General features: G+C 38.3%; 3 protein-coding genes across 3 annotated transcripts; 2 read left to right on the forward strand and 1 right to left on the reverse strand.

Annotated features, from left to right (window-relative positions):
• Positions 1–70: 70 nt before the first annotated feature.
• Positions 71–3,150, forward strand: LOC121392572. The gene is made up of 2 exons (XM_041523726.1): positions 71–187; positions 637–3,150. The coding sequence occupies exons 1-2, from the start codon at positions 126–128 to the stop codon at positions 959–961; spliced, it is 387 nt and encodes a 128-aa protein (XP_041379660.1). The 5' UTR covers positions 71–125; the 3' UTR covers positions 962–3,150.
• A 2,831-nt stretch (positions 3,151–5,981) lies between these two features.
• On the forward strand, positions 5,982–6,614 carry LOC121392569 (putative nuclease HARBI1). Its single transcript, XM_041523724.1, has one exon. It carries the CDS (start codon positions 5,982–5,984, stop codon positions 6,612–6,614), a length of 633 nt encoding a protein of 210 aa, XP_041379658.1.
• Positions 6,615–7,532: 918 nt separating this feature from the next.
• Positions 7,533–8,657, reverse strand: LOC121392570. Its single transcript, XM_041523725.1, has one exon. It carries the CDS (start codon positions 8,655–8,657, stop codon positions 7,533–7,535), a length of 1,125 nt encoding a protein of 374 aa, XP_041379659.1.
• Between the last annotated feature and the right edge of the window lie 4,075 nt (positions 8,658–12,732).

Consider the following 12,732-nt stretch of genomic DNA (forward strand, 5'->3'; position numbering starts at 1 on the left):
AATAGTTCTAAGTTATATGTCCTTCCTTATGATAATATAATATTGCATTAATCAGACGTACTGTGATTTTTTTATTTTTTTATTTAGACACCAGTCAAAAGGACGGTGGGTCCACGATTGTTGCAATGGCTGCTATAATAGGAATACTTTGCATAATACTGACTGCAGTTTCTGGGACCTTCTTCTGGTAAGTGTTTTCTTTTCTTCCTTCTTTTAACAGTAAGACACTAGAGTGCATTCAATTTTGAAAATAAACACGTATTTATGAGTACAGCACAGGTGCCAAAAACGAAATATAGAAGACACCATTTTAACATCCATCACAAACATAAAATAAAACTAATTGGTAACAACATTTAAAAGGAGAAATACATATATAACAATCCACGGGTCTCGGTATTGTAATTGCTCAGCCATCGGACTTAAGACGTGTAGGTACTGGGTTCGCATCCCGGTACCAGCTTCCTCCTACTTGTTACTCACTAACCGCTATCTAACCACACTCTTCTGGACAGACCGCCAAGATAGTAGAATTGTGTGCCAAGGTCAGCGTGTTTGAACCTTAATTGGATATAATCATGAAATAGATATTTATTAAAATAAACAAACAAGCACACCTTTATTTGATCATTCCAGGTACGTCAGATGTCACAGGACGACATCAGGATCAACATCTAAAGAAAAGACCAGTGTAGAAAACAAAGATGGCGGACACTATAAAAACATGGGCAGGCAGACTGGTCGAGAACGAGACACCGCGAGAGCTGACGTTTCTCATGAGAGCGGCTACGTGAATTCACAGAGGTCACGTGGTACAGATGATGTTCCGCTGCGCCCCATAGGTGATAGTCATGAAAGTGGTAACATTAATGAAGGACAAGATATCCAGCTGAACGAATATGAAGATATCGATTCATCAGAATCACTGCAGAATGCCTACGATAAAATAACAACAAGTTAAAGACATCCGCTTCATTTCTGGCAACCACCATACTGATGACTGAAGGATAACTATTTTGGGGCGAACACCACGTCATTATTTTGTTTCATTAATAGTTGACAAGGAGTTTGAATAATTTGTTCCATATGAGTTTGTACAGCATAGCCTGCTCCATATTTTGTCAGTAACAATGAAAATACGTTTTCTATTCCATATAGGTTAGTTTGTTTAAATGTAATTGTGTCTGGAGGACATCATTGTTGGCACAATACTTCGTTTGTTAATAAAATATAAATAAGTTTTCTTTTCATGGAGGAAAGCATAGTGCTTGCTTTATAGTTCGTGTGTTCAATAACATATAAATAATTTTCAATTTGTTAATATGGAGGACAGCATTGCCTGCTCGATAAAGGTTAGTTGATTTAAATGTAATTGTGTTTGGAGAACGACAATGTCTGCTCTATATTACGTTTGTTCAAAAAAATATATATAATTTTCAAAAAAAAACAAAAAAAAACCCCTGTTATGGAGGACAGCATTTCCTGCTATATAGTTAATTTGTTCAATAAAATATAAATAGCTTTCAAATTGTTATGAAGGAAAGCATATGGCCTTCTTCATAGTTCATTTGTTAAATAAAACATAGTTTTCTGTGGGTTTTATGGAGGAAAGAATATGACCTGCTCCACAGTTCCTTTTTTCAATAAAATGTAAATAGTTTCCTGGGTTTTTTTTATGGAGGTTAGTTTATTTAAATGTAAGTATGTCTGTAGGACCACACTGGAATGCCTGCTCCATAATTCGTGTGTTCAATAAAATTTTAATATATTTGTTTTAATGGAGGACAGCATATTGACTTGTTCTATGGTTCGTTTGTTCAATAACATATAACTATGTTCTATGGGGTTTTTTTTATGGAGGCCACCGTTGCATGTTCGAAATAGGTTAGTTTATTTAAATGTAATTGTATGTTGAGGACAACATTGCCAACTCCATAGTTCGCCTGTTCAATAAAATATAAATAGTTGTATACTAGTATTTGCTTTTTATAGAGGACAGCAAAGGAAAGGCCCATGTGTATGATAATTTGCCCATGCCGGCTTTACCATTTACGAGGACTCCCAGCGTGAATGTATTCATACACAATCCCTTCCGATGCCCCCCCCCCCCCCCCCCTCCCCCAGCAGAAGGTAGGGTGGACCTACCTAAGCTACTGAAGCTTACCCATCTCAAACGTTGAGAATAATGTTTCGGCCACGACAACTAACCTATTCCAAATACTTTGCTACGCAGAACTCGATTGTCCAAAATGTCACGACCCACACTAAAACAGACATATTCGATATATAAAAAAGCAGTTCCCAAACAAGTTCATTGCCCATTTGGTATGGTTGTGCGCCTCCTGTGAGTATAATCTGACTAACGGGATTACCTGAAAAATTTAAAATAACTGAGCAGATATTATTCTTGACATAGTAATAATAATAACATAAATTATAAACAATAACAAGTTTGTGAACTTATCAACAGAACAAAACGAGTTAGATTTTCTAATGAGAACAATTTGATTAAGCCAAATTGAAAATTCTGCGGTCCAAAGCATTAGAAATATAACACACCACTGCTATGATAAGCAAAATGTAACATACATAATATGTAAAATTAGAACTATTCCACTGTGTATGCTAACTCCACTTAAAGGGTTGTGTGGGCGGAGCGTTCTGTCGCTGAAGTTCTGAATGGGTAACACTAATTTACATAGAAGGGGATAGTCGAATTGTCCGAATGTGTGAATAATTATGCGGGAGATGATTGCATTTCTCTAACAGCTTGTCTCACGCTACTATTTGGAATTTGCGCGACAAAGCCCTTGTGGCTCAGTGCCATGGTAATTGCATTTCGCCTAAAGGTATTTGTGCCTTCAAAATACCAAAGTGAATTCTAACTACTAATTCAAACCTGACCTGTATTATTGTTAACAAATCAAAAAACACGATCAATTCTTCGATGCAGATTGGCGTTGCATAAATTGATAACATAATTAACACTTACGACAGATTCGTGATGGCCAGGCACAGACTAATGTGCCGACCTGAAATGCGGTTTTGCGTTGGCATCACAGCTTTATCGTTCCTAGTGCCATCAAAAGAAAGGGCCCACTTGGTGCACCCTTCTTGTTTTTATGTTGTATCAGTTATTCTAATGTTCAGTTGGACATACATAGTTATATAATCATTTTCATTTGTTAAATTATGTCATTCAATAAATGAACTATTCTCTACATAGAAATGTTTTTGGTTTATTTTCAAAAATATACGTGTATTTTTTTATATGAAAAACATATTTATTCCAGAATTGTGAATTTTCTTTCATCTTACTTAAATGATTATTAAACGGACTCCAACACTCGCATTCATATGCATAACGCCAATCAGCAGATAACAGGTTTGTTACTGCATGTAGTTACTTTTCTATGCTGAAAAATTAGTTCTCAAGCTAGGCTACGTCCATCCCCACGATTTAGTGATACTCTAACAGCTTTGTAAACAAAATAATTGACAATATCATATATGATCAAGCTGTACTGTAAAAGGTATATTACAGTTTAAGATAGTACGTCTCCCTCTCTCTCTCTCTCTCTCTCTCTCTCTCTCTCTCTCTCTCTCTCTCTCTCTCTCTCTCTCTCTCTCTCTCTCTACTGTATTAACAGCAAACTTTTGCAGTGCTTCGTTTTCAATAAATAAAATTTGACCTGACGTAAAAAGAAGAAAGTAAACCTGTTTTGCAGATAACAAGCATGTTCTCTGTTTATGCTTAATCTGCAGAAACATTAGTCATAATATAAATAAAACAGCTATTAATAACATTTGTCATAATATAAATAAAACAGATATTAGTAACATTTGTTATAATACAAATAAAACAGCTATTAATAACATTTGTCATAATACAAATAAAACATATTAGTAACACTAGTCATAATATAAATAAAACAGATATTAGTAACATTAGTCATACTATAAATAAAACAGCTATTAATAACATTTGTCATAATATAAATAAAACAGATATGGTAAAGATTGTCGACTGCTCACTGATTTAAAATTACTGTTTTATCCTACATTCCACCAATACAGACAGATCAACAAATGAACATTCAAATAAATTATACTAATCAAGGAGCTATCATTTTTAGCTCCATGAACAGACGACAGTATTAACTATGGGGGTAGTATTGGCTTTGCATTGACTAATGCTATCGATGAAGCAACACAGTACATGATTTTATTCGTAGAAAAATAAAGAGAGTACGGGCTGAAGTAGGAAACTATGGTCGGCCAATCGATCATCGTTTGAATCCGCTCAACAGATGTCGATGGTGAATATCATTGTTGACATTACAGTCTGTCACAAATACCACATAATACCAACTCTTATTACACACCCATTGGCGAGAACATCATGTGTTGTTTATGATTACACATACCTGTTAACACACGCACGTGTGTTAACAATTTCAAGACATACGACTGGCTGCTTCTAGATGATGACCAGGTCGCCGATGCTATATGTCCAATAAGAATACGAGCGCGATGGAAATCGATTAAATTGTGACACATAGTTAACCTGACAATCACGTGTCTGTGATGCGTTAAGTCAGCTACAAATGCAACGGCTGTAAATAACGTTTAGTCGAAAAAGATGTTAAAATTTGAATAAACCGTGGTTTTTGAGGATATGTAAGAAATATAATAATACATTCGCTCGTTAGATACATTTTAAAACAACTCGTTGTGGGATAAATGGTATCTAACGGCCACTCATGTATTGTTCTCTATATATCAAAGATGGGCGGGACGTAGTCCAGTGGTAAAGCGCTCGCTTGATGCGCGGTCGGTCTCGGATCGATCCCCGTCGGTGGGCCCATTGGGCTATTTCTCGTTCCAGCCATGACGAGTATATCAAAAGGCGTGGTATGTGCTATCATGTCTGTGAGATGGTGCATATAACAGATCTCTTGCTGCTAATGGACAAATGTAGCGGGTTTCCTCTCTAAGACTATATGTCAAAATCACATAATGTTTGACATCCAATAGCCGATGATTAATAAATCAATGTGCTCTGGTGGTGTCGTTAAATAAAAACAAACTTTTAACTGTATCAAAGTGAACATTGCATTGTACTATTAGTAGACAACATAATCAACTTGTTTTTCTTCAATATGTCAGTGTTCTGTGTTTCATACTTACCCCTCCCTATATAACATATTGTAAAACTAAAGTTTCACATCGTTATTGTCATCTTATGCACGCACGCACATACATACATACATACTTTTACTGTGACGTATTTTGACCACAATTATTGGAATTTGTGTTTGTACTTTTGAATTGTTCTCTTTGTTTATTTGGTATTAATTACTACATGTACATGAAATTGATTTCTTAAAACATTTTTAATATATTAAATTGTTTAATAAAAGTTGCACACGGTTATGAAAACGTTACTTCATGATTGTTGATAAACACCTCATTCCATCACCCATAACTTTTATGACATACATGTATATGATCCTTGTTATCCTAGAGCCTTAAATAATTGTTAACAGTCTCTTATTACATTTAATTAATAATCTGTGACAATTTTCTCAAAAGACCGTAATGCTGATTTTTCACGTAAATAGAGCAGTTAAAAACGCGCTCTAAAGCCTCGTGTACATGCCACCATTTGACCCTGGGTCATATTTTAACCCGGGGGTCAAATTGCTGGATTTTAACCCCGGGGTTATATTTTTTTAGTGCGTTTATATGACTGAGTATAAAAATGATATTTTCATTAAATATATGTCCATTTGAGCCCACACCATGGGACGTATAAGGCGTTTTCAACGAAAGCAGCGTTTGCAATGGTATTAACTGTGGCCTTAGTTGCAGCATTACAACGTGAGAGAAGAATATGGGCAGTGCAAAGAAGCAGAGTGTGGTGGCAGGATATCGTTCTAGGTACTTTTACTGATGAACAATGGAAAGAACATTTTCAAATGAAAAGAGCGACATTTGACTTTCTATGTACAAAGTTATATGACAAACTGCAAAGAAGCTCGGTGGTGCGAGAAGCCTTATCTGTAGAACACAGAGTTGTAGTCGCCATATACTTCCTTGCATCTACTGCGGAGTACAGAACAATTGGAAACTTGTTCGGAATCCACAAGTCTACTGTGCATTCTTGCGTGCATGATGTTTGTGATGCAATAGTTGCTCTACTCTTTCCAGCGTTCGTGACCTTTCTGAAGGGCCAAGGATTGAAAGAGATCATCCGTGGCTTCCAGGAAACGTGGAACTTTCCTAACTGTGCTGGCGCCATTGATGCCACGCACATTCCCATTATTGCCCCAAAAGAAGATCACGCAGACTATGTAAACAGGAAGGGATGGTACTCGATCATACTGCAAGCAGTATGTGACCATAGATACCGCTTTACTGACATCTGTATCGGGTGGCCAGGCCGTGTCCACGATGCGAGAGTTTTCGCCAATTCTCAGCTCATGGCGCAGGCAGTAAATGGGAACTTGTTACCATCATCGCCAGAATGGACACAGGCCGTAGGACCTACAGATGACAACATCGACATGCCAGTGATCCTCATTGGTGACGCAGAATACCCGATGTTTTAATGGCTTTTGAAACCATACGTTGACAGAGGGAGATTTACTGAAGAAGAACAAACATTCAACTACCGCCTGAGCAAAGCGCGAATGACAATCGAAAATTCATTTGGACGCCTTAAGGGTCGCTGGAGGCGCTTTCTCAAGAGACTGGATTTGGACATCAGCTATGTCCCCAATTTAGTGACCGCCGCAGTAACCCTACACAGCATCTGCGAAAGTACTGGAGATATATTTGACGACAGATGGATGGATCGAGTAATCGCGATGAATGTTCATCAACCTGAACCATACCAAATGAGAGCTCAGCCAATGGACGGCAAGGAAATTAGACGATTACTTTCACGTCAGTTTACTGAAGAACGCTAAATAACCTACTTCGTACTACAGGAATTCGAGATGCCCTATAGAGAAGCACACGTGATTACTCCAGCAGTGAGAAGATATATGTGGCGTTAATCATGGGCATGTTAACCAATGATTTAAAAAAACAGGTACAATGTTAAACACATTTATTTTATTTTCATAATCATGTCGTACATGTAAAACAAAATGATGTAAACGAAAATGGTGTATGTATTGTTGGTAAAAGATGATATCTGATATTCAATCAACACATTTTCTGTATTAAATGTTCATTTAAAACTATAAAATGACGTCTTCTCGTTATTGAAGTAATGTTAAAGTTAGAAAATAAAAACATTGAGTGTATCTTCCACACAGAACTGGATATGCATACACGTTTGTTGCAACCGTAAATGAAAAATTTGGCGCTTATCGTGAACCTTTTTCATTTACGGGCGATTTTTCATTTACGGTTGCAACACACGTTTCCTCTGCAGTAAATATAGAACAAATGTTCACGTAACAATCACACAGGAAATCAACTCAATGATGAAATTTGTGTTTAAATAACAGTCATTTACTTCAGAGGTTTACATAACTGGTGTGGTCGTCGGTTGCATGACGAATGGTGTCGTCATCAGTTCCAAGACTGATGGTACCGTCGCTGCTGATGTCTCCAAAACTACATGCAGCATTCGAGATTGGGGTGGAAGTCGGTTGCGGTGTAGCGTCACGACTTGGAAAGTAGCCATACATGTTTGGTTGGAACGCCCGCATAGGAACTGGTGTTTGAGGAAAAGCTGGTGGAACAAAGTTTGTCTCACGGCAATTTAACATAAGTTGAAACATTCGCATCTGATGTTCTCTGTCTTCACGTTTAGTTCTTTCTTCCATCTCCAGTTTAGTTAGTTCGTGTGCTCTCTTAAGGGCGTCATCATCGATACGTTTCATTTCCAAATCGATCTTTCTCTTCTCGATTTCCTGCGCTTGTGTTTCTAAACTTTCATTTGATGAAGTAAATTTGTCCATAACCGTTTGAAGTGAAAGTTCCAGCTTCGTCTTTTTCGGTCGTTTCATAGATTTTTCTGTTCGAGGGATTTCTTTCTTACTTTGTATGTTTCTGTCTTTTCCATGCTTGACTTTTTTTTCTTGTTCTTTCTTCTGTTGATCGTTGATGTCGTCATACTTCACATTATCTTCTGGCGAAGAGGATACGGAAGGAAAAGCTTCACGAGATACATCATGGTCGTCCAAATTCGGCATTTCTGCGACATTGATCTCCTCAACATCACTGAGGTCAGCAATGTCTACATCGTCATCATCGCTGCTCTGATCACTATGATCGTCAATTATGTTTGTGGCTATGCTTTGAATTACCTTACACGGACATGTCGCCGGTCGGTCGCCAAGTATATCATTCAGTTCATTGTAAAATGTACACAACTTCCTTCCCTGTCCACTCTTCTTCAGCATGTCCCTGCATTTTCGGTACGTTTTCTTTAGATATTTCATCTTCTCCTTGAGCTGGTATGGTGTCTTGTCATAGCCTTTATCCTTCATTGTTGCACTTAATTTTCTATAAATTGCCTTATCCGCTTTTGTGGGACTGTCAAGTTGATGCTGGATATGCAATTCAGTCCATAAGCCCAACAGAAATAAGGTTGAAGCATCTGTCCAGGCATTTCCTCTAGCAGTTTTGGGCGGCATCTTGTTTCAAGCGACTATCTTACTGAATGAGAACTCAGGCAGTTATTGCATACTATCTATTTTTAGCATGTCTGACCTATGTTATGTTTCATGTGATCAAAACATCAATGCGTTTGTCTCACTGTTTTAAACATCAAAGTGTGTTGTCTCTTTGATCAATTCAAAGAATTATCCAGGGTCAAATATATATGGTGGAAAATACACAAATTAGACCCTTTTTGATATTTGACCCAGGGTCAGATAAAATTTGACCTACCTCTTGAGCAGGGTTATCGTTTTCGAAATTAGACCCGGGGGTTATTTTTTTAACCCAGGGGTCAAATGTAAAACAACCCATTTATATGATACAATTAGACCCCCGGGTTAAACGTTTGACCCAGGGTTAAAATCTGACCCAGGGTCATATGGTGGCATGTAAACGGGACTTTAGTCGGAGCAGGTACCTAGGTCCGAACCTAGTACATACCAGCCTTAAAACCGAATGTTTAGCCACTAAGACACTGAAGCTGGTGTTCTGGGCAACCTAAATCATTGACTGTATATATACATACATACTTCCAGATCTAGCTCTACTTAAGACTATCATATAATGAATACAATGCGTAAGCAAAATATATAAATAAAGATGCAGAACGTGTAAATTTACTCAAATTATATTAGGTTAAAAATATTCCTTTAAAAAAAATATATTTGCCAAAAAAATATTTTCTTCATGCAAGAACCTTTTTTGTACTCTTCAACATGCAGGACAGCAAACACCACGGTATTATATACACACTTTGTTATCTTTCTCATTAAGTACTAACAACTACAAATGCAACTAGTGATGCAGCTAGCTGATTTGTTTCGCCAGGACAGCGTGTGTAAACCTTGTTATTGAGCGGAATGTGCTCTAGTGGTGTCGTTGTCTATAAGCCCGAAAAGTTGAACTGAAAGTATTCAGTGAAGCATATAAAACAGACTTTACAAAGAAAGAATGGATGAATGAAAAGATGAATGAATAGATGAATGAATGAGTGAATGAATGAACGTTCAACGACAGCCCTTTCACAGATATATAATTATATATGTTACTTGCACCATATCGTGACAGGAAACGTGTTATCTCGTCGCCGGGTTTACACAATACCATGAGGTCATGAGAAATTAATCGAAAATATAGAAACTGTAAACTAGGGCAGTAGCTGAACAATGCAATGAGCCATCACTCTACTTACTGTCCTTCGTGGTGCAAGATGCATTACAAAATGTCAGAACACTTGATGTGTATGCTCCTCGTCGTAATTTGGGCGTGTTTTCGTGTAACATCAGGTATGATTTGTGTAAATTATTATTATAGTTTGTATCATTACAAAGTACGAAATAATCGCGCCGAATTTACAAAGCCTGTTTTTCTCTTACGACATATATTAATAGTGCTACAACCAGAAAGTGAGCTTCAATAGAGAACCAAGATATCTTTGTATATGCACTACAGCACTTCCCACATACAGGACTTCGGTGTACAATCCTGGGTCGCACAGTTTCTCGAGGGAAGACCTGAAGAAAAGGAAGATTTAGTTTTGGTTCGATTTTATATACAAATGGATATATGTATAATTGTTGTTGGTGTACTTCGGACACATGTAGGTGCACCCTGCCTAAAAACACCCTGCACCCGCCCTGTTTGTGCACGATATGTTTAGGATCAACAGTCTATCACGGTATTTATAGTTTGCCACCAAATGGTAACGACACTGCTGCAAAAAGTGGAAAGATTTTTCTAATGACCTCTTACTATACTCAAAGAACATCATGTCGTTGCCATTCCCAAATAGAGTACCAGTGAGTGTACAATGGGTTTCTATTATCTGTGTCACTGTTTTCCTTTGTAGGAGAGTATCCAGGTGGTCGGTATGGCTTAAACTACAGCTATACGTGTCACTGTACTTCCGGTTGTAACGATGTCACAGGGTGTTCTGGGAACTGCGACAAAGGATGGTCTGGACCAACATGCAACATGAGTAAAACAAAAAATTAAACCATTATTTGTATTTTATTTGTATTAGGTAATAACAGATTTGTAATTTCTGAACCCTTAAACTTAGCAGTCAGATACTCAATTTCAAATGTTTCACAGACCTTAGTAATATTCAGGTCTCCTGAATGTTTGAATTAGAAATGTATTACCTGCCAAGCAGTAGAGAAAGAAAGAAAGAAAGGATGAATGAATGAATAAAAAAAATGAAAGGAAGAACGAACGGACGAAAGAAAAGAAATGTTTGTTAACGAACCTCGGAATATTCTTAACAAAGGAAGGTTATCGTCTAACATACAATTATTTCGACACTTGGTTGAGAGAAAATATGAGAAACCCGCTATTACGATTACTACACTTTCACATAGACAAGACGGTACGTACAAAGGCCTTGGATTAATCAATTGTGGGGCACTGGTTGTGACAGGTTGTGACAGAGAGAAAGGGAGTTGGTTTAGGGCGATCGACCAAGTAACCTCTCGCTCTTCATCCTGGTTTAAAACAATTTGAGGAACACTGGTTTTTTACAAGTTATTATTATGCAGTGCTGTCCGGTGTATCGGAGCAGCATTTAAAGATAACTTTATCTGTGAAAACTATTAAAAAAAAATTGTCTTTCACAACAACAACAAAAAAAAAAACCCCACCAATACTGCATAATCTAAAATATACACTTAATTGATTAATGTCTGCAGTTAATAAATATTTAAAATTGTGCATAAAAGTAGCCTCCCCCCCCCCCCCCTCCCGTGTCCAAAATGATATCCATGTCCGATGATTCGGCACAGTAAATGTGGTCAGGTCAGGTCGAATACTTTTCCTATGTCCATACCTACTAAAGGTTGAGGCACGCCCACACTGGGTCCGGTCTCTGGTATGACCATATCCACTCAAGGTTCGGGCATTACTACACTGGGTCCCGTCTCTGGTATGACCATATCCCTTTAAGTTTCAGGCATGTTCACCCTAGGTTCGGTCTCTGGTATGACCATATCCCTTTAAGTTTCAGGCATGTCCACCCTGGGTTCGGTCTCTGGTATGATCATATCGACTCGAGGTTCGGGCATTCCTACACTGGTTCCAGTCTCTGCTATGACCACATCCACTCAAGGTTCCAGCATGACCACACTGGGTCGGGTCTCTGGCATCACCATATCCACTCAGTGTTCAGGCACGCCCACATCGGGTCCTGTATCTAGTATGACCATATCCAGTCACGGTTCAGGCACTTCCACACTGGGTCGAATGTCTGGTATGACCATATCCACTCAAGGTTCAAGCTTGCCCACATTGGGTCCTGTATCTAGTATGACCATATCCAGTCAAGGTTCAGGCACGCCCACACTGGGTCCGGTCTCTGGTATGACCATATCCAGTCAAGGTTCAGGCACGCCCACACTGGGTCCGGTCTCTGGTATGACCATATGCACTCAAGGTTCAGACATGCCCACACTGGGTCCGGTCTCTGGTATGACCATATCCACTCAAGGTTCAGACATGCCCATATTATTATTATTATTAGTATTACCAGATGTAACCCGTACTTACAAGTAACGTTTAGGTGGGGTATAGTGGCCTAACTATCCAGCCAAGGGGCGGAACGTAGCCCAGTGGTTAGGCGCTCGCTTAAAGCTCTCGTCCCGTGGTATATGCTATCCTGTCTATGGGAGGGTGCATATCAAACAAGTCCTTGCTACTAATTGAAAAATGTAGTGGATTTTCTCTCTAAGACTATATGTCAAAATGTTTGACATGCAATAGCCAATGATTAATAAATCAATGTGCTCTAGTGGTGTCGTTGAACAAAACAAACTTCCTTTCTTTCTTTCATTAAACAATGTGTACACGGCCGCTGTGCATATTGCCACTTTTATGTTAAGTGAAAAACGTGGCGGCTTCCATTAACGTTGTGTCTATGAAATTCATCTGTGCACGTTATATTTAGCACGATGTGTGTACGGTAGACTAGTGGAATAGACTTGAGCGCGAAAAGATCAAAGTACACAGAAGGCGGTAGCCAACTCCGATAAGTCTATACAATTGCCTCTCCACGAGATG

The sequence above is a fragment of the Gigantopelta aegis genome, unplaced genomic scaffold, assembly GCF_016097555.1.
Source record: "Gigantopelta aegis isolate Gae_Host unplaced genomic scaffold, Gae_host_genome ctg4088_pilon_pilon:::debris, whole genome shotgun sequence".
NCBI classification, from domain to species: Eukaryota; Metazoa; Mollusca; class Gastropoda; order Neomphalida; family Peltospiridae; genus Gigantopelta; species Gigantopelta aegis.

Coding starts and splice junctions, on each gene's coding strand:
- LOC121392572 (XM_041523726.1), top strand. CDS start 126: ATGGCTGCTATAATAGGAATACTTTGCATAATACTGACTGCAGTTTCT. Junction 188..636: donor GTTTCTGGGACCTTCTTCTG/GTAAGTGTTTTC, acceptor TGATCATTCCAG/GTACGTCAGATGTCACAGGA.
- LOC121392569 (XM_041523724.1), top strand. CDS start 5,982: ATGAAAAGAGCGACATTTGACTTTCTATGTACAAAGTTATATGACAAA.
- LOC121392570 (XM_041523725.1), bottom strand. CDS start 8,657: ATGCCGCCCAAAACTGCTAGAGGAAATGCCTGGACAGATGCTTCAACC.